This window comes from Phalacrocorax carbo, chromosome 18, assembly GCF_963921805.1.
Source record: "Phalacrocorax carbo chromosome 18, bPhaCar2.1, whole genome shotgun sequence".
Lineage (NCBI taxonomy): Eukaryota > Metazoa > Chordata > Aves > Suliformes > Phalacrocoracidae > Phalacrocorax > Phalacrocorax carbo.
The window spans coordinates 7650022-7675719 of NC_087530.1; the positions used below are offsets into that span (position 1 = coordinate 7650022).

At 47.2% G+C, this 25698-nt stretch overlaps 1 protein-coding gene across 5 annotated transcripts in view; it reads right to left on the minus strand.

The window, feature by feature from the left end:
* COL27A1 (collagen type XXVII alpha 1 chain) overlaps positions 1-25698 on the minus strand; it is a 214560-nt gene that overhangs the window by 124582 nt on the left and 64280 nt on the right. For all 5 annotated transcript variants that reach the window (XM_064468776.1, XM_064468778.1, XM_064468777.1 and 2 more), the window contains 3 exons: positions 21695-23130; positions 12271-12324; positions 4152-4205 (listed from right to left, as the gene is read on the minus strand). In XM_064468776.1, coding sequence (XP_064324846.1) covers positions 4152-4205; positions 12271-12324; positions 21695-23130 — 1544 coding nt within the window. The remainder of the gene's footprint in view (positions 1-4151; positions 4206-12270; positions 12325-21694; positions 23131-25698) is intronic.

Below are 25698 nucleotides of genomic sequence, written 5' to 3' on the forward strand. Positions count from 1 at the left end.
CGTGTGCCACATCAGCAGCACGGGATTCAAAACGAACCACGAAGCACAAGACAGTTGTGAGGGTTAATTAATGCTTGTCAAGTGAAGTGCTCGGAGGGAACGTGAGGGCCTACAAAGGCGTAATAGTATTTATTAACTGGCATTTCTCATTAGCAGCACAAAGGTCTAGTTATAGCTAGCTGAGCAGCTCTTCCAAGCAGCCTCATCAAGACTACGTTTGACGTGTACTTCCCACCTTGCACAGTGCATAAATCTCCCTTCTCCTCCTGCAGCATCCACCACAAGCTGCAAGGCTCAGGGAGTGAGACTACTTGGCTACGGACTGTAGGGAGCACTGCTGATTCAAGGCAGATGCATCTGTACAAATTCTGAATGAAGGCTGCCTGGTTTCCAAACAGTAAATGAAGTCATGCAGATAATCTTGCTTTGCATGCAGCTGTTATCAGGGCAATTCTCCCACTCTCTGAGCTTCAGAGCAGTCAGTGGGTGCTACGACTGCTTGGAACAGATTAGAGGAGGCCTCAGGATCGCAGGGTATCAATTTTGACTCTGCAAAATTCATTTACTGCAGCAGGTAGACACCCACCTCTCTCCCTAAATCTTGCCATGTGCTCAATGCAACGACTTAGAGCCATGTAAAGGAATACAAGCCTCTTGCATTTTCCCCTGGGAAGCTCCAGATCACATTAGCAAAGACTGTGTTTTGCATCAGGATTCTGTGTTCAACACTGCTGAGACCACCATACAGGTGGAGAACTCAGCCACAAGTAGGATGATACTTCCCTAAGATTAATCAGCAAGATGGCACCAGGGCCAGAGAAAACAGATGCCTTGATGCTGAGGGCTGAAATTGTGGATTAATTGCCCAACTCTTCTCACACAGCAGCCACAACATGGGAATTAGCCTCAGCTTTGTGCATCACTAGGCCACGGCACCATGCCCTCAAGCTTCTCTCTCTCCCACCCCAACTGACTGAGCACGCTACTTCCTCTTGTAAAGGAAGAAATTGCTTTCTTCTGTTTTTTTCCTACCTGGGAGAAGTCTAGAGGCGTGCAATTTAAACACATCAGCTTTGCAATCCCACTAACAGCATTTTCAACATCAGTGAGCCAAACTGATGAGCTACCTTGGAGCCAAACCATCCCCTAAAAGGAAAATCCATATTTTCCTAGCACGATAACGAGAGAGATTTATCTAGAGCAGCTGACTAAGCAAACCACAGTAACGCCTGATGCCTAAAGCCTCCAGATGAGAGATGCAAACCCAACTCCTGTAGTGGCTTTTGAAAACACACCCTGTCCGATAGCTAACCCTCCTCCCAATCCCAAACTCTATTAAGGCATCCTCGGAGCTGCACCTAGTCATTAGCAACAATGCCCCTCCTGCCCCTGCTGGCAGCTTACAGGTCACACAGCCAGCCACAGCCCTAGCCCAGCTTGCATCTACAGCCATTTAAGAGGTTATCTGCTATAATCAGTCGTTGCTAACTAGATGCGAGAGCAATTTTGCAACTGCCAAGGACAACAAACAGAATGCAAAAAGTGGCAAGAGGCCCTCGTTAAGAGGTTGCACTTTATAAACCGCTGAGAAAGCACGACAGGTGAAATTCTCAGGTGGGTGTAACGCCACTGAAGTCAGTGGAACTGTGCCCACGCAGATCAGCAGGAATACGGCTCAACAGCTACATACAGCTCTGTGCAAAAGATCAGCTTCCTACGTACAAGGGCCTACAAGCGCTCAGCTCCAGTGATGAGAATAAGGTGGACCCTGCACAGGATAGATTCAGAAACGCAGCAATCTGACAGCACAGCGCTGGTGCTCACCAACGCAATACAGCTGGGCAAGAGACGTGCACAGACACACACATCTCTGCCACCTGCAACGCCACAGCACATCCCTCGCACGCAGCAGACTGCCCGACCTCGTGAGTGCTCTGTTGGGTCAGCTGATAAAAATTATGCTCCTGGGTTACTTCCTAAGTGACAAGGACTTGGTGTTACTCATTGTTTCCAAGCTGTTTCTATCTGGGAAACTTCAGTTTCCTTTCTTGGATTGCTTTTTTTTTTCCATGGTATTAACTCTATCTAGGGAAGACCTAGCCCAGCAGCCACTTGAAGGCGCTCGGCAAGAGTAGTTGGGGCTCTTCTGCTTTGTTGCCCAGGCTGAGCTTTCACAAGTCTATAATTTCAGCCATGGGCTGGGTCTACTAAGAAGATATCAGGTCCCAGGTGCAGGCTTGTCAAGCCTGGTGAAGGGTAGAGGCATTTAAAATGCAAGGGGGTGAAATATCAAATTTTTGTGCAAAGTCCACCTTCTGGGACTGGTGAAACACCAGGGAAATGAAGGGAGGGATGGAAGTCAAAACTCTGGGATCGGATACATACCTTCCAGAAAGTGCTTCATATGCAAAGATCTCCCTGCTAGAGGTGAAATTATGCCCAGGCCTGGCTGAGCTACAGCTCTCACATCCCATTGCAAACTTAATACTTATTTTGACAAAGCGTCATGCAGAACAGCCTAATCCTGCAAATAGTAGCTGGACAAAATTAAAATGTACCGCACAGACTGATGACACCATATCTCTGCTGCAGACTATTACAGCTATCCATCCACTGAGGGCTTCCTGCTGCCAGACTGTGCATCAAGATGGAGGAAAAATGCTTACAGGAAGTCTTTATTTCTAGTAGGAGACCAACTGAATACAGCTTTACAGCCAAATGATGATTTCTGACAAAGCATTAGGCTAACAGTGTTCTCTGAAAAAAATCCTATAGCATAGAAACAGAGTTTGACTCTACAGACTGGACCAGGCTGAAATTTTAGGACTGGAAGTTAGATAAAATAACTTTGATTTGACTTATAAAACTCAACAAGTGTGATCTGGAAGTCATTGATGGAGAATAAATGCAGAACACTACGCTGTAGAACTTTTACAGCCTCACTTTTCAGGCCATATAACTACACTTTAGAATTTAAAACAGCTGCTGTTCACCAGCATGTCTCCAGTGCCTAATTTTTAATCACATAGAGGCAGCGTGCCAAGTTTCCAGAATCTTTTTCCCAGAGCATCAATAGTGTTCATAATATCTCTGCCTCCTGATGAGATCATGCAAAGAAAGGACTCTCGCTTGTACCTTTCTCTGTTTGGCTGAGACATCCTACAGCTTCCTTGGTAGTGAAAACCTCTATTAAGCATTGCCTTTCAAAACTCACCTATTCTTTAGTCCCAGATAGGTGTCATAAATCTATTTCTGTGTAAACAATGACACCAAAACAATCCAAACCAATTTCCCAGGAACTTCACAGTCTTCAGGTAACTCAAAGCCTTACGCACAGAAACAAGCTGGGAATCAAAGCATTTTTCTGAAGGGTCCTGCAGCCCACTGGATGAGCTCCCCCCTGGAGCTGCATCTCTGCTGAAGTCTCGTGCAAAGGAAGGAGGTCAGGCTGCCGGGGGGTGACTCCCACCTTGCAGCGCTCCAGCTCCCACCGGCTGCTGCACCCTGGGGGGAACGTGTGTGGAGAAAAGGACAAAACACAGGGCTCCTGGCACTGCAGGAGGAGGTCTGTGCGACCTCATGGGAGAGATGAGGACGTCTAGAAGGAAGCAACAGGATCAGTTTGGGAGGGCTGGGGGGGGGTCAGGGTTCCCAGAAACTCTGGAGAGGGAAGGAGAGATGAGGGTGTTTCAGGAGGAGGAAGGCAGAGGAGGAATCTGGGTGCTGCCAGTCCCCTCCCCACTGTCCGGACCCAAAGGTGGATGAGTAGGCTGCAAAATTAAGACAAGAGAAATGAGAAAGGAAAGAAATTCAGAGCTGGTGAGGCTTTGGAGTGGGAGGATTCCACTGCCCTCTTCTCAACATAGCAGTTTGCTCCTTGGCACAAGCATAGCTTAAGCAGGAACCTAATTAGGCAGCCTTTGAAATTAGGGAGAACCAAGAACCAAGGCACACAGCAGGGTCGCTCACAAGCACAGGAAAAGGCTTTGGCTGTGCTGCTGCAGGGCCTGTGTGCGAGCAGAGGGGAGGGGAGAAATGGCTTCAGCTACTTGTCATTTTATACGGAGCAGGATGAAAAAGCCTGTACTCCCCCCACCGGAACATCCTCTGAAACAGGAAGGCAAAAGCTCCTCACGCCAGTTGATACTTACTTTCAGGCCTGGGGGGCCAGGTGAGCCAGGGTTTCCGTGGGGACCTGGGGGACCCTAAAAAACACAACGAACACAAAACAGAGTCAGAAGGAGTCGGTAGGCACCCGCGTTAGCCCTGGGAGCAGCAGAACGTCTCGGGCCGCGCTGTGGCCAGACCTAAGAGCGCAGTACCCAGCCTGCGCCCGGGCAGGGAGCGGCTTCGGCAGCACCCTCGTCGGCTGCCAGCTCCCACCCAGCTTTGCAGAAGCTGACGTTGTGTCTGTCACCACACGACATGTCATGTCAACAAGATGATTTGGGTACACTGCATACTGCACAACCAGGAACAAAAACTACCGTGGGGTCAGGGGAGTCAAAGCTCTGCAAGGAGCCCCAGCAAAACGACATGGAGGTAGGCAGAGAGAAGCGTGGCAGGGCGTTAACAACTCTTTTGGCCAAAATGGAAGAGAACGCAACTGATTACTAAAGAGAAGTTTTAAATTGTGCAGCTATCTGAGATGAACTAATTTCCTCAGAAGCCAGATATTTGCCTTTAGAGGTTAGAAAGGGAATGGATGGCTGGACAGTAAAATGAGACGAGCAGAAGTAAGTCCCTGTTTAAACCATTTAGGTCTCTATTTTTGCATAGGTCTCACAAGCCAATGACCCTGTCAGAGTATCCACCTCAGATCACGTACATCAGTACATCCTTTTGCACCGTATTTTAAACCACCCTGCATATTTTCCGAAGACTATTTAAGGAGTTATCTGGAATAAGCAGCTAAGAATAGTTTATCCCGCGATTGTATACAGCACAGAAGATCTGTTAACCTTTCAGGCAGAAGTAATAACAATTCTACGTCCTCTTGAACACGTTCCTGGGAGATGAAACAACCTGAAGATTCAATTCCAAGAGCTCCCATTCTGCCAAGACCATGTGTGAGCTTCACACCACCATGAGGAGCACTTTAATGTACCCTCTAGTTAGAAGGAGTACAGACTAGAGGATAAAAAGCCACTCAGACACTTCCGCAGTAAGCTGTAGTATTTCTAATGAGCACTTCAGCATAGGTGGGGCCCAAATCTTCAGGGTCTGATTTCCAAGGAAAATCATGGCAGTTAAACATGCGACTGCCATCCAAGTTCAGTGCCCTTGCTCTCTTTTGAGGGAACATCAGTGCATTGATGTCTATTCAGTTTTATTTTTACTACACTGTAATAGACAATAATGGCTTTTTTTATTTAGCTATTGTATCCTGTGGTACAGACAGTTGCTGAGCGCTCAGTGCTATTTCACAACACATGCTACTCTGCTGAAAGAGGCTGTTCAATTAAAAGGCTGAGGCTGGACTTTTCAAACGGCATTTTTTACCCAAATAAATTTAGTGTCCCATTCTTAAACCCCTTCCAAATTTTCAGCCTGAAACCAAATACATTTATTGTCCCATTCTTAATTTCCTTCCAAATTTTCAGCCTGAAATTCTCCAACAGTTTTGCCTGGCTGTGAATTTCCAATGAAACTGAAACAAGTTTAATTAAGGTGTCTGAGTATTAGCTTGCCATTTGAAAACCCATATAGATGCTCTAACCAGAATAACTGAGCACTGAGTAGTCTTAATAAATTAAATATAGTAGTCTAAATAAATTAATCTTCCCATCAAACTATGGCATCATCTGTTCACCTCATTGGGTGGGACACTGAAACAGAGACTTACTGTGCTGCTTAAGGTAATTCAACAAGTCTGTAGTAGCAAAAGAGCTTCAACCCAAATCTTCCAAGTGTCAAATATGTATGAAAATTAATATTAAGTAACAGAAATCATAAAAATAAAGTGCCTGTAAAGGACAAGTTCTTAAAAAGCTCTTACACGTAAGCAGTAGTCTAGGTAGCTCTGAACAGGGTTCATAAATCCAGACTGCTGCTAGATTTGAAGAGGGAGTTCAGCTGTTACTCAACTTTGGAGTCAGGCATCTTGGCTCAAACCCTATTTCAGTGCAGTTAGTTGAAATCTGTGCTCCACCATAGCCTGGGGCAGGCTTAAAACAGTGTCAGACTGGAGAGAACAGCATGGTTTGGTGTGACTCCTAGCTGAAAACCATAATTTGCAGGGGGAAGCCTGGAACATAGGAAGCTCAGTTGCCGATCAAGAGCTCCTGGCCTAATCACACACCCAGTGAAATTTGGTGCAGGCTCTTCCAGAGCTAAACCAAAGCATAGCAACATAATCATAAAAAGCCTTAACCAAAAGGAGGAAAGAAGGGAGAAAGAATCTAGTCCCAGTATCCAGTGACAAAACATGTGATTATGAAAAACAGACTCATGCCCTGAGACGGAGCCTTTACCACTGAATTCAATGAGATTCACGGTATGTAATCCAGGCAAAGGAAGATCAGAAACCCATCCTGTTCCCAAAGACCAATGTGGTCTTATCCTAGTAAGAAGTGGCCACATCCTGCTGATGAAGTGACACTGGGAAGTCCAGTCTGGCACACAAGCAACTGCTGTGACCACGTCTGGGGCTCGTGCTAGACATTTTAAACTGCTCTCGTATAACTGTGGAGAGAAAAGGGCGTAGTCTGGCATTAGTCCTAAAAATGGTAAAAAATAACTGATCTCGATGTGTTCCAACATGGTTAGTCCTGAATCTGTGATTCCACCCACATTCTTGGCAGAGGAGGAGGATGCGGTGTGGTACAGTTAGATGGGCTGAGTAACAAAAGGTACAGGACAGCATCTGTCTCGGGAGCGGTTAGCAATACAAAATCTGAACAGGCAGGCCTTACAAATTAATCCACACACCAGTCTGCAAGCCCCAGTAACAGTCATCATGCTCCCAAGCTACTCACCCTCGTTTTATTAAACCCAGTCCAATGTTCACTCTTCTTCTACTGTGCCCAGCAGAATTACCCATCTCCGACCAGTGCTCCCAGATATAGCCCTCTTTTCATGGAGAAGCAATTCAAGCGTTAATTGCTTCGTTGTTCTACAGTAAATTTTTGTATTTTACTCATGCTATCCTGGATTTTATTCAATTTTCCACTCATATCTAGAAATTTGGATTCTCCTAAAAATATTTATCACCAATACCTTAGTTTTGCTCCTCTTTTCTACACACAGGATGGGACAATGCTGAGACCACTGAATAAAAAAATCCCACAGCACATATCACTGTGTGCACGTATGCCTGTTTACCCACCCGCTTTGGCTCCCGTATAACTGCTGAAACAATCCAATCCAGCAGCAAGCAAACTTGCGTCTGAAATCTTCCAAGCCTTGCCCTAGAAATTCCATGGAAAATTTTACCATGGGACAGGAGTAACCCCAGGCTCAGTGGCACAGAGACCAGAACAATCCCTGAGTGTGTTCTCCAACTGAGGGGGGGTTCCCCAAAGGTGACGGGTTTGTGATCTCCCTGGAATGCCTTTTACGTGAACGATGCTTCTTGAGAACTACACTGCGCCATCCAGTTCATCCCGGTGACGTGCCTGGAGATGGGACTCTGCTCACAGAAGCGCTTTTATATGTACTGGTTCACAGCCCACAAAAACTAACAAAAGTGTAACTGTGCACAGCTCCCCCCATCCCTCCAGCATTCACAAGGAGGGGGAAAAAGTCCTCCAAACTCCTGCTAAATGCTAGAAAGCTTTAGTCAGGGGAATGACCACTCGTTCAAAACTCATTATAGGTCTTGGGGTTTCACTGTGTAAAGCAACTTTTTCTGCTCCTGACCTACCGATCCTGCTCTGACCTCTGGCTTGCTGAAAAATGAGATAAATATTTGAAGTGAAGCCAAACAAACTGTTTCTTTAAACACTTCTTTTCAGAAATTGAAAAATCTTCCAAATAGAATGAGGATACTGGGGAACCTCTACAGCTGACTAAGTTCTTGCTTGTTTTAGGAGGGAAGCCCTGCATTTTGAAGGAAAGAGAGATTTTTTGCAACCACAGACCAAATGCAACAGGGACATGTTACACCGGGACCTTGCAGTCCTTCGAGCTGCTGAGGTTCACAAGAGGATGGCAAGAGCATCCCAAGGCATCAGGAAGCGCATGCATGTTCTCTTCACCCATCCATTTGGATTTCTCCTGTATTGTATCGAAGAGGTTAAATAAAACAAGACCAACTCGTTCTGCCTCTGACCTGTTGCACTGACATGGGTAAAACACTCCCCTTGCACCTGAGTTTGCTCACCTGTTAGAGAGGGAGATCGACTTCCAGTAGGAGCTGGCTTCCTAAATTATTCAAGTGTTTTGCAAAGTCTGACCACAGCTCTTTCCTTGCTGTCCCGGGAGTGAAGCCAACAAGCGGACTCCTGTCTGTCCTGTGTCGCCTTGCTGTCTCCTTCACGTAGGAGGGGGACAGATAACTAGGGTTTACATAGCGCTTACCTGGGAGGCGGCATTTAAGACCAAGTATCGTGGTCCACAGTACTTTTCTGCAGGCCTGATTAAACCCCGGGTAGTTTGCTGGTCTAACCCTACCAGTGAGGACTGCAACAAGTCACTGTTTGCGATCAGGGTAGATGCGCTGGCGAAAGCGCCCACGCCGACAGCCTGGGAGCGAAGCTAACCGAGTCCTGGGCGAGGCAGGAATAAGCTGCAGTGGTGCAGAAGTTATTGCTCCACCAGGAGCCCTTTGACGACAGTTACTCGCGGAGCTTGTTAGCGCAGCTCTGCTAGCAAAACCCAGCCTCGGTCACTGCCTCCCCAACTAAACCCTGATGTTTGAAGAAATGCAAAGGTCATCCGCGGAAGCGAAGCGCGGCACAGCCCGTTTGCACGGAACCGCTCTGTGCGGGGCCCTGCCGTGCCCCCGGCCGCCGCCGCACGCACGCGGCTGCGCGACACGTGTCCCGCTACGTGCCCGGCAAAGCGCTTTCCCGTCGCAGGAACCCGGGGAAACCCTGAATTGCTAAAACCGCAAAGAGGCACCTCAGATCTTACACAGACACTTGCCAAGGCACATGGCACATTCATCTGAGGAAAAGCAGCATGGACAGATCTCTTGCCTACGCCCCAAATTCTTTAACGCAGACACAAAAGCTGAAAACAATCCTAGATGGATACAGAGAGAGAGAAAACCTTCCTATTGAGTGCATGTGACCAATACGGCAACATCTGTACAGGTTTGCTGAGCTCCTGAGAACGTGTTATTACCCTCATTTCCAGACATCAGAACTGCAACATTTTTACTGCTTTCCCTTGGAGTCCCTTAGGCAATAACGAGAAGAAGAGACACGCAGGTTTCATTTCTTACATATCTCAGAGAGTAGAGCACAGATACAGTCTGTATCTCTCAATGTGTCCCTGATGCCGAGCGATAGGGTGTAAAATTAACTCCATGCTCCTAAAACGGGGATTGGCTTTTAAAAAGTCAAGAAATTGTCGTTTCAAGACGACTGCCACTATCCACATAGCTACCCTACCTTGGGTTGCACTTGAATGCTGAGATGTGTCCTGAACACAACCTTTTAAGCTTTAACAAAGACCAGCATTTATTATTGCAAACCAGGTGGCATTGCTTACACGGAAGAGCAACGCTCAGACTGCAGAAGCAAGTCTAGTGATACTTATCTGCTGGAAACAAGGAGACAGAATCAAGGGATCAGCCAGCTTTTCTTACAGACTGTCACTGACCACAATCTCACCTCACAGCAAAAGCTAATCAGAGCTTTCGTTTTACCCTGAGTGAGAGAAAGGGAAATAAAACAGAGACGACACAGAATTCAAAAGAGTGGAAATACTGCGCTACATCAGCAAGAAAGCCACTTAATGGACTTCACAGCTACAGAAGGTCATGAGTCAAATGCTGTGACTAGATTTTCAAATGAGCCAAGTAATTGTATAAGCATTAATAATGTAGAAATTATGCAAGCTACAACAAGGGCAATTATGGCTCATGCTGCAGGCCATAAACTGCATTGGTGACAAGAAAAAAATCCTTCCTTCCCCCTGGCACTGAGCACTGCAAAGTTGCATGCAGTAGTCACCTCGCCTCCGGAGCTCCAATCTTGGGCTGGAGCCTCAGGGGACACCTCATGGGTTACCCATGGGCTGGGCTGGCGTAAGAAACATGAGGCTGCTTGGTTTGAGGATCTGGTTAGGCAGAGGGAGAACGCAACCCCTGCAGTATTGCACATTTATTTTTAAGTGTCTCATGCACAACAAAAGCAAAAGACACAAGAATTCCCCAAAACCTGTCTTAGTTTCTGGCAGCTCTTCTTTGCAATGAAATCCTTAAACCCCAAAGACCCACAAGAAAAAAAAAGTACTAGAAACATGTTGCAAAGTCAAAACAACTTGTGCACAGAGCAGTTCTGTCTCCAGTGCTCCAGGCCAGACATTTACAGAGTGACCCTTTTGCCCCCTCCCAAAATTAGCACAGCCTCTCTGCAGAGGTCTGAGCCAAGCCAGGCTCAGCTGTGCTGAGCACTTCCTAACTGGGAACTCTTTCCTGGGCTGATTCTCAGCACCTCTGGCAGAGACTGAACTCAGAAATCCTCTGTTGCTTATTGTCTTTCAGAGGAACATCTTAAATATAGGATGGAGCATGCCACAGCCGGGGAATAACACAGAAAGTTATGACACAGCTTCCACAACGCTATTTTCTTCAGAAAAACTCAGCTTTGGGAGTTAGTGGAATTAGGATGTAAGCTGAAATTTGGTCATTCACACAGCAGGCAGGGGATGCAGCTGGGGTCCCCAGACACAGAGTCTAGTTTGCACACCACCGGACTGCAAGAGTTAACACCAAACACCTCTCCTGAGTAATGAGCTGAGAACAAACGTTCAGCCTTACTGGGGACTTGCTAAGAACTGCAAACTCTGGGCGATTTGTGGATGTGGTTGCTGCTCAGGTGTTTGTAAACAGAAGACATCCGGGCTGACCAACCAGTCATGCTGATGTATCACTAAACATATCTAATGTGGAAGAGATTGTCTTCTCCATAAAACACTTGAGCTTGACGCTATCTAGCCTTACACTTAGGGCCCAAGTCAGTATTCAGGTCTGTTAATTATCCATGCCCAGGCTGCAGGGGGTCCTGCAGACCCTTTGGATTTTACTGTTGCAGAAAGGAGCTGTGTTTATCTTTACTGGTTACTGCAAGATCTCACAGGACTATAACAAGTGTCCTCAGGGACTGCACAGCCTCCTAGCTCTTAGCCTCTTGGTTGTTCTTTAAAGACATTACATGGGGTTGAGTTTTAGCCAAGTATGTGTGAGGAAATCTCCCTCAGCTGCCAGGCCAGGATGCTGTCTGGATCACGGATCCAAATATTCCCTCCTTCCAGCCTCAGACACTTGCATCTTTTGATTCCCAACCCACATCAGTTCAGTGCTCAGGAAATGGGCTCCATGACCGTACCTTGCGGGACAGCACCTTGCTACCATGGAAAGGGTGCCAACAGTTAACTGTATCCAGGTCAGGCATGTTGCCCAGCTTTGGGAGACTACTTCTGCAGCTAGGCCAATGCAGAAAGCTTTTCTCACATCTAGCTGCAGCACTCAGCACCAGATGTTTCCTCAGCACAGCACTCAATGTTCAAAGATCTGCATCAAATTTTAATGTTGGAAAGAAGAAATTCAGGAATTTGCAATGGATCTTGTAGAATACCTCAGACATTTTGCTCTAGATCCTGAAAAGGAGCCAGAAAGCAGGTCTCAGTCTGGGGAACACAAAAGCCCATCCTTGTGCGTTGAGTCCTTGGTCCTAGACCATGGTCCCACTAGTGAAGGCACAGTGGCAGTGAAGGACATCACAGGAAGAAATTTGGGAAGCGGGGGAGAGTGAAGGAAAGAACAAAAAGCAGCCATAGCTAATATTCAGCACTGGGTTTGCAAGAAGGAATGGATACTGGAAACAAAATGGGACAGACAGAGCTCATTCTTCTGACAGCCATTTAGAAACATCCATCCCCAGCCTTTGCTGGTGCCAAACCTTAGCTCTGGGAGGCTGCAAATCACCAGTGTGGCCTCCTGAAAACCTTTCACTGGGAATGAGAGAAAGGAGAAAGACCAGACCTCAACAGAGGGGCTTGAAGGATCCATTACTCAGCCATAGGAACATATAACAGCCCTTGGAACAGTAGGACAGGCAGAAGCGAGTACAAATGGAAAGAAGTTTTTTAATCACTTACTCGAGAACCCCTCTTGCCAGGTGGTCCTGGTAAGCCCGGCAGACCTGGTGGACCCTAGAAAAATAAAAATAAGTATTAATGATGGTTCTATAACAGGATGGTGCTCCTGACAGTATTTCAGGGAGACCCGTAATACAACCGTTTGGAGAAGACCTGGGGATGAGGGCCAGTTATGACACCATGGCCACAGTTTCCCTTCAGCTTATGCTACTACCATAAAGGGATAAAAGCCATGCACAGTAACATCTGCAGAAGCATGTATTTCCATAGAGCAGAGACAGACCATTCACATCTCTCTGCTGTGGACCGCATTCCCGTGATCACAGCTGTGTTTCATGCTTCCAGTTTCCTGGACCTGTCCTGTAACACAGGGGTAACACAACTGTCTCTCAGCTTTGGAGTTTCCTCCTACGTGCTAGCACACAACAGAAGTAATGTGTTAGCACCTCGGCGAGGGAGGGGCATTGTGTGTTCTAATATATACCAGCTGAGGATGTGTAGTTCTTGGTATTGTAGGTTTCTACATGAGTTGCAACACAATCACATCCCAGCACTTCATATTTTAAAGCAGCATGTTATAAGATGTAATAAAATTGGTGTCAATATTGGAAATTCTTAAATACAGCTTTGGAATATAGCAGAGGTCAACTCATACATGTCAGAGTAGTAGGGGTTCTTGGAAGAGGGTGAGAACAAAGTGGAGATAGCCGGCGGCCAGCTGTGCACTGATCTGAAACAGGTTAGGAAAAAAATACTTAACCAATGAGGTTTGAACTCCTTTGAATTTATTCATTTATTTGTTCAACTTTTTCAATGGACTGGAGAATTCACATTTCTGGAGAGCCATTTGCAACTCTTAATAACTCCTCAAAACTTCTTTTTCCCCAAGCCAAACATGTCTAACAAGAATAACTGTTAATTAAAGCATCTCCCAGAGGATTTATATTCTAGTAGCTTGTTACAAAAGACCAGTTTTCATTGCATCCAGGGGAGAGAGTGATCCAGAACAGCAGACCGAGGGATGTTTGGAAGGCAGCCTGAGCTCTCCAACCGCATGGCAGTCAGGAGGGCAGGTCCCAGGGGCGCTGCGCCGCAGGGAAGATGGGTGCATCGCATGGAGCAGGTGCAGCGCAAGCCCACGGCCACACTCTGGCACCAGCACAGCCTCGCTCCCTCCCCACTGGGTCATCTCTGTCGGACCTCACGTGCAGGATCGCCCCGAGGGGAGCCTGCTGCAAGGCTGACCCTGTTGCTGCTGAAGGATTGCCAGGCAGGACTGCTCAGGCTCCGCAGCGTGTTACTGGCCCTGAGGAGAGTGAAAAATTCATGATCCCTAATGCAGGAGTCATCAAGTGCATGATTTAGTAACAAAAATAAGCCCTGGAGATCCCTGCCCGAAATCTCATTCCCAGGATAAGATTTTGAACCGACAAAACCTGCCTGAACCATACAGGTGACTGATGAATAAACATTCCCCTAGTACTACCAACCCTCCCGTACATAAGCAGCAAATTCATTAGTATAAGAGAGATCTTTTTAAAAAAGACATCCAGCCAAACTTGGTACCGTAGAAAAAAGTCAGGCGGAGGAGTAAGCAAGGCCAGGGTAGGTCTCTGTGTGCTACTAATTTGTCAGGACATCAAATGAATCATAATGTGGTTATTTTTATCTGTAGTTATTTTTATCTGTAGTAAAGAGGACAAGAAAAGGATTGTTTTAAAAGTGTAAGAGCCTACATGGCATAGAATAGCAAATGCCCCACACTTAAGCACACAGGGGTGGACTTCTACTACCCAACACTGCTGCCTGTCCTGGAGATTTCCAGTCTCTGTAGCCTGGGATGCTTCATCTGGCCTCTTTGCAAGTTGCTTGTTGCTAACACAGTATTATTGGTCCTTGTATTAACAACCCTCATTGGTACAGCTGACCCTCATTTTAGCAATACACACTACATTTTAACCTGCCATTGTGCCAGCTCAGGGCCCCGTGTGTAATGCAATTATACAGCTGTGCAAATAGACACATGATTGTATGGTTTTTTAAGCCTCATGTATAATTGTGCTCCAGCATCCAAGCTTTTATTAAAAAAATCCCCTTGACCTTTTACTTGGGAAGGTAACTATCAAAACATGAATCCAATGCAACTGATCCAGCAACAGTTAATAGAATTTACTAAAGATTAATTCAAGTCCTTAACCTCTTCTCCATCAAAACCCATCTCCATTTACCCCTAGAAGGAGAAGCAAAGGAGAAGCTGCAACTGCCTGAGAACTGCGTTCCATGCGTATCAGAATTGAGGTGACCGTTTCCATCTTCCTGCTAAGAGCAGGTGCAGTTGTACTGGGCCACTTGAGTACAAATGTCCTCCAAAAATGTGGGCTGTTCAGAATAAACTGAAGCTAACATAAAAATAAGAAGAGAGTTAATACCTGCACTGGAGTGAGAATACAGAGTTAAGGGAAAGGCATTTAGCTGGAACAGCACAGAAAAAGCAGTACATCATTCAGGAATCCCTATCGCTCTGCTTTGGTTTAATTTTCCTTTCCTTCAGCCTTATTTTTTTCATCTCCCAAAGGACAAGAGCAATAAGGTGATTGTAGGATGAGTGGTTAAAAGTTGCCAGCCGCTATGTAACTGCGTAAGGCGAGAGTGTGACCACATACAAACTAGAAGCAAGCCAAGGTGGAAGAGGACTGGGGTAGCTGGATGAACACGGGTAGTTGTGAAACACGACATGCTGCAAGACCACCTTGCAGCTTTTCACGTGGTTCCTTGGTAGTTGCGTTGGATGGGACACATACCGTGCCTTCCTCGTGACTCATTTCTCCTCCGTCCTGCGCCCTATACGTATGCCTCTGTATCATCCAGCTCAAGTTCTCGAACAAGAGGCCCACGTCAGACAACTGGCTTTGCCTGGGGAGCGCAATACTGAAATACACACGAAGAAAAATGCACATGCACAGAGGCAGCCAGAGAAGGGTAAGACTGGATCGGGGCCCAGCTACTTACACATGATGGATGCAATCCCAATTAAAACGCAAGGCTCCGAGACATGAAGGGTAAAAGGCATCTATCAATGAGCTGCCACGCAGCAAGGTGCTAAGAGCCTGCCTGGAGGTGATGCCCGTGCAGTCCCTACACCCACCAGAGACATCTCCACCCTTACCCTGGATGCAGGGAAGAGTTAAATTGATCTCACAGAGCCTGTGTCGACCTTTCCATTATAGCCCTTAGAGCATCCCTGGGGAATTCCATAAGGAGCAGTGGGAAGTGCTCGGAGGGGCAGGAAGGTTTCCTTTTCCCGGCAGCTGGAGGAAGATACAACTTCTCTGCTCCTGCCCTCCCACTGCAGGGGCGCCCCATGAGATCGGCCATGCTGACAGCCTCCTGCAGTGAGCTACCGCTCCTAGCACTTCACTTCTTGTCTCTCTGGCTTTTTGCCTACTCCTTTCTGCAAACTGATGGCAGAGAACACACACCCTGTTATCGCACAAAGCCAAATCAGAGATCAAGGAGAAACATGGCAGACGCAGATACTCTCTTCTCAAGCCAAACAGCTGAATTGTTAACCAGCCTGAACAGTCTGTGAAGCAGCTAGTGGCAGCCACATAAAAGTTTAACCCTTCTCAGTTTCCCACGGTAGCATTAGCAATGATGAGTGATCCCACCAAATGATTATAGGATTTATTCTAAGCTTCTGCTGGGAAGCTTTCTGGCGCAAAGGGGACTTTTCTCTTAGCTTTTTGAGCTTCAAATTGCAAATGGAAAATTAAGCTAAGTTGTCTGAAAGGGAAATACATCGGACCCTGAGGACAAGAGAAATCTCACCATTTCCTCTTGCTGCTAAGATCAGCCAGTTCAAACCTCCGCCTCTCCCACATCGTGACCCTCCTCAGACTGCTTCCTCTGCCGGCAGCGATGCCACTGGGAGCTAGGTGTCTTCAGATCTCAAAACATGAGCAAGGCTGAACCTGTTCGGAGAGGACTTCAAGGAAAGCACAGCTGGTACAAGAATTGGTGCTGGAGATTTGGGAAATGACTCTCTTCCTTTTGAATGACTACTGAACCAACTTGCTCAGATAGCAAAGTATTCCTGTAATCCTTTCCCCGGGGGCAAGTACTCAGCCTAGTAGCAAACAGCTGACAACTACCCAGGACACAATTCAGCTCATGTTCCAGTGCACACTGATAGACTGACACATCTGTACTGTAGGGTCTCTCCAACGTACTGCTGCCTCCCCTGCTCTGTGCCCCCGCGCAGCGTTAGTGGCACAGTTCTCCTTTATCCCAGAAGTAGTGATGTTTCAGAGGCGGGCATCCTGCACTGAGCAAAACACTGCAAGGACTAAAGAGGGGAGGGAGAATATTCATTTTTCTCAGATGCTAATCGCATGGGGTAAAACCCAACTTAAAAGACAGTTCAGAAAATGCATCAAAAGCTTCTCCTCACATTGGCATCAAGCTCTGAGCAGTGGCATTACCCCTGCAGATAGAGAACCTGTCTTGCTTTCTTCCTGGAGCAGGACGAGGCGTGTTTCATACGCAAGGCCACTGCCACAAGCACGGAGGGACTGAGCAGCTACAGGGGAAGCACTAGAATTAAAAATCCCCCCTCAGGAGAACAGAAGAGGAGGAGAAGACCTCATCTTCAAAAGACATGCCAACCCCGCTTCATCTCACTGTCCTTGCCAGGCACTGTGCAGGGAGGGAGACAGGACCTACGCTAAAACCCAGCTTGAAGTACTGCCTAAAATAAATCTGCAGTTTAGGGGAAAAAGAAATCCAGCACTTTGGTTGTTTTCTTCTCCAAGGCAGGCTTGTCTTATTAAATTTGGACACATCTGGGTTTCAACCAGTCTAAAAAGAAAAAGCCCTCATAATTCTGGCAGGAACCAAGATGTTGGTGGAAAGCCAGTCTTGTAATATGATTTCCGCAACAGACACAGATGTTTATTCTGGGTCTGTACAACACCTATCACAGAAAAGTCCTTGTCCACAATTGAATTCCTAATAGAGTGGCAGCACAATACATAGCAAAATATTAGTATTCCACCTTCATGAAAGCAGCTTTTCTATTGAGACACTTCAGGAACAGCCTCTGCATGAGGCACTTCAGACTCTTGACTGATCTCAGAGCTTGGATGGAAGTCTGAAAGGGTGTGAAGACATAGAGGGATCCCATACTCTATCACTCGCTTTCTATCTTTAAAGATTTACAAAAATACCTGTATATATTTATTCAATACATCCCTAACATCCTTTGCAGCACATTTATCTCAGTCACACTTTCAACTACTGCTCTTCAAAATGAACTTTGTCTTACACAAATAGAGCGCTCTGATGCTTAGTCATTTGCCTGCAAGATTTCCCTTTGGGGATAGCTCTGGTTAAATTCGCAAAAAATTATGATCCAACTGTGTGAGTATGGCTAAAGCTTTTCCCATGTATTACACAAAGCATGTAGTCTCTTTTTTTTTTTTATTAATATGACTCATTCATTAAGAGGCATTCAAACACATTGTGTGCTCCTTAATTTATCATAGACTGTCAGCTTGAGTAGCCTCTTCTGGTACAAGGAGGACTGGAAATAGGCACTTCATATTTTATCAGCATTCCCAATCACCTCTCTCTCCCCTACCCACTGATTGAATTGGCAAGGACTGCTTCTTTATGAAAGGAGCTGGGCTCCAAGACAAACTGCTCGTGCAGAAGATGGCAGCTGGAGCAGTCTAGACTGGGGACGCGCCCCGAAACACATCTGCCTTTGAAAGAAGGTTGCCTGCCAAAGTAACGCCACGCTTCTGGCCGGGCTGCTGCCACCAGGGTTCGAACCTGGGGCTCCTGGCCGCGCACCGTGCCGTGCGGACGGAAACGGGAGGCTGCTGGCGCGCCCGCCCGGGGACTCTTCCGACTCGGGTACTCGGGGAGTCATTTCAAACACGCTCCTTCCCTCCCTCCCCACTCCCCCTGCGTTACTCCACAGCCTCTTAGTAAACTCAGCCTGCTCCTCTGCACATTCAGCATCAGGTATGTTTTTTCTTGCTCAAAAAATAACCCGCAGACACTAGTCAAAAGAGTCAGTATGGGGTGCTTTGCTTGCAGGGGCAAAAAAGCTACGGAATTACAGCCTTATTATGTAGGAGGAGAAAGGTCCAACTTAGGGTACACTGCATACAACCCAGCTGCACCAGGGCAGAGGGTTTGCTGCAGCTTTACCACGTAACACAGAGCATGCACATCCCAGCAGGCAGTGCTGATGGGCAGGGGAGAGGGCTACAGCCCCCCAAATCTCCCCATCAAACCTGCTGCTGATATGGACAAGCCAATGATACTCTATCCACCAAAGGATTCAAAACGCCTGTCACATCACAGCCTTGCAAGGGCTTCAAGGCTTCACATGCTGGCACACAAAATACTATTTTTCATATGCTATTTTTCTTTTGTGGGTGTCCAAGCTACTTGCAGCCATGTGCTGGGGTCATGCTGCTCTGCAAGCTGAGCAACGGCCCGCTTGGCCCCGCGCAGGGACGCGAGATCTGGAGCAAGGCTCGGCAGAGGTGCTGCAGGCAGCCATGGGGATGATTCAGAGGGACATCTGCCAGCTGCTGAGTCAGTCCTGAGTTACTGACTTAGCATGATGTTTGGGTGTTCTTTTTGCTATTTCCCCCCTCCAGAAGAAATGTAGAGCTGAGATCCCAAATGCTTGTGGTTATTAATGGTTCCCAAGAAATTCTTCTTTCTTAAGAGCATGTTATCCTCCCTCCTCTAGCCGCCCAGAAAAACCCAACATTCCTGAAGAATTAATGCTCTGCCATTAGTTGCATGTGGGACGCAGCATCTCCATTTCCTGTTGCACAGCACCGCGGTGGTCTTCCAGGACAGATCAATCCATGGAGGGTGCTGCTGTTTACTGCTAGGAGAACAGATCCTTTTAGGCTCATGCTTGCACTCCTCTGACCATGTGGACACCTCCCTCAGTTGCTGGGAAGGGGCCTTTTGAACGGCTAAGATTATACCAACAGTTATTTTGGTGGCATTCACAGACCCAGAATTGCAGAGACCACAGTGCCTGAGTCACCACTGCCATGCACCGCAGCTGTCAATCGCATCCTGATTTTGGGATGATGAGGATGAGAGATGGTCCTTTCTCTCAGTAGAAACCTAGACAGGCAGGGTGCTGCTGGCTGCCAGCCTGCCTCTGCCCGTAAATCATTGCCAAGGTGGTCTCAGTCCTTGCTGGAAAAGTAGGAGGCGGTTTCCCATTCACACATCTCTGCCCAGCATGAGTTTTCTCGAAGAGACCTTGTATGAGGCAACACAACTGGGAAAAACTAATTAATCATCTTATCCTTCCCACCCTCGTGCCAGACTCCATGTATGACGTTCCCAGCCCATAACCTGCCCCGTCCAGGGAAAGCGCCGGGCTGCGATATCACGCAGCAGAGCAGGAAGGGCTGTACTGACCTCATCAGAAACGTCTGCCCAACAGCACGAGGCCAGCGCCAGGTAATTACTCAAGCATAGAGCATTTATCAGCACTTGTTCTGAAACATGCTCGTCTGGCCATGGAAGTGCTACATTAATTTCTCAACATGTCATTCCCATTCTGGTCTTTTCTCCTCTTTCTCTTCCCACGTCAGAGACATCCAACAAAGTATGGTACAGAGATCTCCGAGTGAGTCACAGGAGCTATCAAGCACCGCACGGCAGCCAGCTCCAGCCGAGCCATAACCTTTCCCTCCCAAAGTGCCGACTTTGTTTCCAGCAGTCAAAGAGGATAAAGCCAGACAGAGCCTCAAAATGTTCTCCTTTCCCTCAATTCAGGACTCCAGTTGTTCACAGACAGGATGGAAAAATCCTGCCATCTCTTCCCTCAGTCCTCCACAGCCTGAATCTGTTTCTTTGCTATGATTCACAAGCTGAGAGGGATTTTCCACTCCAGTTCAATAATAACCTCTTTACATTGCAGGGGGAAGCGGGGGCTTGCAGCTCGGTCACCCTTGTGGCACTTGCAGGGCAAGAAGGTGGAGAGGGCCAGGATTTCACTGGCTCAGAGCCGGCCGCCCTGATTTACCCCTTACAGGTAAGGAGTGTGTTAAGAGAAGCTCACAATTTTTGAATTTCTCCTCTCGGAAATATGCCTGAAATGACTCCCCATGAAACACAGAAGACTGTCCAGAGATAAAATCGGTGAAGCTCATTCTGTCTACTCAGGGATTTAGCAAAACTTCTCCAAGTACAAAGGCTACAGCAGGGATGCGTGCCGGTAAAGTCAGACAGGAGCGCAGGGCAGCCTGCGCTGCATCCCCCTGCCCCGGGCAGCACCTTCACCTCTCCCAGAGATGGGAACCTTTGAACAAAACACGCCCCTCCATGACTCCCCACCCAAGTGACACGGAGAGAAACCACCACCCTGCTTTGAAACGGGACAGGCAGGAAAGGCAAGCGCCCACGGAGGGCTTAGCAAAACACAGCCATTTCACTTCAGGTGAAACAATGAGCAGCACATCTGCAGGCACAAGTGCTATTTATTGTGTTCCTTAAGCTAGTCTCAATATTTCCATTATAAACCCTTCTTTCACTATTTTAAGAAGTCAGCTATAAAAATTTGCTCTAGGCTGGAACTTGGCAACTAAAGTATCTGTCTGGGAGAGACTTATTTTACATGTACAACCCCTCTCTCATATACACAACATAGGAAAAGACTTGGGTTGGAACACCAAATCCTCCTAAAAGTTGGCCAGTTTAAAGATCCTGTTTGCATTCTTGCATTTGAAAAAGAAGAAAAAAAAAACCCAGCAGATAATTAGTGTGGCCTGACTGCTTTTAACATTATAAAATGTGTGTATACTTCTATGATAGCCAAGATATACACCCTAAGAGTGGTTATTGTATGTGGAATGAACTAGTTTAAATTTATAAAGGAAACTCTTTGCACGTTTTAAGTGTGGGCTATGAGAAATAAATAAATAGAAATAACTTACACCTGAAAAACAGAGGAGAGTTTGTTTAAAAAAATAAATCCTGAAGCAATCTCTGTCCTTGTGTTTGCTGAAACAGGGCACTTTTCTCTTGGCCCGGAGTAAAACCAGGGGTGTGGAACAGAGCCCCAACCTGGCCATCGAAAATTTAACCAGCAACATGTAGGAAGGAGGGTGGGATTCTTTTTTTTTTTTTCTTTTCTTAAATCTACCATTAAGGAGCAACTTTAATCACAAACTTTCAAGGGGCATCCACCATCACAGAGCACTCAAGTTTATAGTGAGATATATGCTAAGACTGTGATCATCAGAAATGTAAGAGTGCTTGGCTACTATTTCGAGTTGTCACGCTCCACTGAGCTTCATAGAAACCCTTGTCGACTATGGCCTGCCAACCATTTAGCTGTGACTGGGAACAGCCAGCATTAAGAGCTTGAACTTACCTGCGGTCCCTTCTCCCCTTTCATTCCCGGATATCCCAGTAAAAACGGAAACGGTGTGGGTCCGAGGGGGTCAAAGATTTGATAGCCATCAGTTGTAGTTGGGGTTGTGAGGTTGAAGGCCGGTGCCCTGGCTCTGGAGGCGGGACGGGCAGACCCCAGGGGCGGTTTGGTGTACACCAGAGGGATGTTACTAGGATGCACTTTCCTGGTGGGGAACGGCGCATGCTTCTTTAGAAAGGGCCCATTGCTTGGATTCTGTGGGGTTTGCTTTAGGGTGACAAAGTGGACATTGCTGGTTGTGTTATCAGTCATCCTCCTCATTGCCTTTACAGTAGTGGATGCTTCAGAGGGCTCAATGGTGGGTTTTTGGTTGATCTTCTTTTTGGTCTCTTGCTTGGACTCCTTCCTGCTGGCTGCGGCAGGGCTCTGGCTTGTTGGCGGGGCCTTTTTGGCAGTGGGAGGGGGATTTTTCCCCATGCTGGGAGTGGGCCGAGACACCCTGAGGGTCGTCACCGTCCCCCGAGGGACCAAATGGGTGGCTGGCCGTGTTTCAGTACTCGATGGAACAGGAGATGGAGCCACTGTGACTTTTGTGGCTTTGGTAGTCAGTCTTGGCAGTGATGGTGGGGATGATACCAATGCGACGGTTGTTGCACCTGAACCCCGAGTCTTAAGGGGTGCAGTGACCTTGCCAAACTCCAAGGATGGGGCAGCAGTGGTCAGGTTTCTCAGACCCTGCAGTGAGGGTGCCATATGCTGGGGGGTACTTGGGGAGGCGCTGGGGTCCCTGGGCAGGAGCGGGATGAGAGGAGGCAGGTTCGGCCGGTAGGTATCTGCTTGCCTGCACTGTTTTTTTAGGTATTTACAGTAATGATGAGCTGCCTTGGCTGAAGGATAAATATCAAACTGGCAGATAGCTCCTTCAAACTGCACGGAGTGCTGGTTCATCTTCCCAAAGAGGAAAGATCCATGTGGATCCAATGCCTCGTCCTTTTTAAAATGCAAATCCGCATGTACTCTGCGCTTCCCACAAGAAGTAAATAAAGTGACTGTCTGGCCACGGATATTGATGGCCATATTGTGCCACTGGCCATCATGGACATTGTAATCAAAATATACAGAGCGCTTGTGGCCCACATACACTATGATCTTCCCAGGCACAAACTGGACCCCCAGCTGCAGTTTTTTCTTTTTGCTCTTGACAGCAAAGAGAAAAGCATTGTTGATGCGGTGGGAGCAGAGGCTCAGCACTAGAAGCAGGTCAGTGCTGGAGCCTGCGGGGAGGATGGTGCTGACCGGTGCTTCAACACGTGCTCGCTGAGTGAAGATGACCCCTGATTTGAAAGGAATGACCCCTTGAGGAACTGCACGTGATGAGGACCATCCGCTTGATGGCCTTTTCCCTGACAGGCCCAGTCTTTGAAGGACATCCACATCTGAAGGGGAAACAAAGAAAATGTGAGGTGTTGGGCAACCCAAGGACTGGACGGGTATGGGGCCAGTCCATGCAAAAGGGTAACAGGAGACAGGAAACCCCCACCATCCTCTCACACATACACATTCAAATAATCAGAGTGGAGAGCACATAGCTCTTCTGCACATAGTGTGAGCGGAGTGCCTCAATGCATCAGCTCCCTAGTGCATCTGGCTAGCTGTCCTGTCCCACCAGGGACCAGCTCCAGATGTTCTGGAGGGAGCTGACCGCACTACAAGGAAATTTCCCACTGAGCACCAATAGTCCACTTCTCTGGGATTTAATTCTGAGTACTGACCACACAGCGGGAGAGGAATTTGAACAACAGACAGATGGAATTGCAAAATTTTATATCCCCTGAAGGCAAGGAACAGAACTTTCAAAGGGAGCAAAAGCCTTGTATCTGTCTCTCTCCAAATTAGTAAGAAGCAGCTTTTGATCTTTGAGACTCTGGAGAGTTTAGGGAAGCAAAGGCACCTCCCAGCATAAAAAAAAATTGCACCTAGGTTTCACCGAACCACTTAAGATTCTCAACGGTGGTATTTTTTTTTCCCAGAAGATGATCTTGCAGCCTCAGATTATTTTAATAAGTTGGAGGAACCAGACCTGGTTTGTGAAGGGCTGAGAAATGAGTTACGGCTGCTACTGAGCAGCAGAGGCACGACTCGCCTCCAGGATTTGTCACCCAGGAGCTGGGTGCCTTGTTCAACAGAGGATGAGAGGGATTGCTGTCCAGAGGCACCTATCTTTCTCCACTGGCTCTGGGGGAAGTCTGCAATGGACAGACAAGCAGAGTCCTCTGGTTTCTGGCCCCAAGGTCTAACAGGAGTCATACACAGCTCAGAGTCCAAGGCAGATTAGCAGGCAACAGCAACACAAACTGGAGCCAGCTGGCAGCAGTCTCAGCTGAACTACTTAACTGGGGAAGATGCTGAGGTCTACGTGAGAAAAGCTGCAAAGGTAAATGTGCCCAGACCTGAAAGAGGTGCTCATGTGCCCAAAAGCTTGTTCTCTTACTTCAGCTCTAACATTTGGTCTAATAAAAGATGTTACCTGCATGGTATAGACAGATAAAGGTAAGGCTAGAATGATTACCATGACACTACCACTGTTGAAAATGAGCGAGGATAACTGTATTTCCTTCTCTCTTCCCTGCCCAAACGCAATCCCTGTTACTCAATGACCAGCTAACTCTCATGTATTTAAGTGCTCTTTGGGGAATCTAGCCTGGGCTGTACAATCCAAACGCTGATCTCGCAAGGTAAGAATTTAACAATCAGAAGTGCGGCAGTGCCGATCGTGGCTGCATGTCAGCTAACATCATGGGATTGTAGCTTTCCTAGATGAAAAGGGAAAGTAAAGCAAAGGTTGTCCAAAGGAAAAACAAGCTCCTTTTCTAACAGGGCCTTGGCATTTGGCCTTTTTCACCCTTAGCTCTTAAATATTCAGCACAATACCCAATATTTGGAGAACTGGCACTTGAAAGAGATCCTCAGAGTTGGCCAGAAGGGTTGTAGACTCAAGCCAGTCTGAGGCCTGTAATGTTGCTGGCCAGGAAGGGAGGAGGATAATGAGAAAACCTCTGTTACTTGACTTTGGCAAAAACCTGGGCCATTTTTGTATGTAAGAGCAAGTCAATGAATATTTACCTTGTCTGAGCTCAGCTTTATACCCACCTCCCTTTTTAAAGGCAGCTTAACTCATTTTCTAGCAGAGACTACCCTGGAGAACATGCATCAGATGTGACAGGGGATGGAAGATTTCCCTCGCTCTACAGAGGGGATAGTTTACTGCACAGCATGTGCAAGTGTTAATAATGGCACTTCTCCCGTACTAAGAAATCATTGGACCCCACTGTTTTTCTGCCATATTGCCCAATGGGGCTGTCCCTCAGCATAGCAAAGGGACACAGCGTATGTCCCCAAAGCATAGTCTTCCCCTCTCTGCGCTGAATGGAGGAGTTACAGCAGTATCTTCATACTGGATAACCTCCAGAGCCCACGGAACAGTAAAGGCCAAAGCCTGGCTCTAGCAATGTCAAGCGGGACCCTTGCCACAGACTTTAAAGGCATCAGGATTTAGCCCTAAGGAAATAACTATACCACTTAAACTAGGAGCTAGACTCCAGGTTCCAATTTCTAAATGCATTTTTAGGTTCTCTCCCAGAGACAGACAGCGGTGTGTATCTACTAGGCAGAGATGCTTCACACTCCAGAAGTTACTCTTTTGGTAGCTCTCTGCAAAGACGTAAGGTTGTTTCGCTGCTCAGATGCTGCTGCTGCTGCTTGCAATACCAATCCAACTGCCTCATTAGCAACTGCACCCAAGAGTGCTTAAGAAAAAGGAAAAAAAAGCACAACACAACCACTCCTTTCCCTCAAAACCCGCTAAGGTAGAGCCAAATTCTAGATGCCTACGCAAAACCTGATTAAAACAGACCTCGTGCAGGACATGTATGTGGATTTTCCAGCATGAGGTCCAGGCACACAGCTCAGGACTCCTGTGCACCCAGCCTGTCTGCTTCTCCATC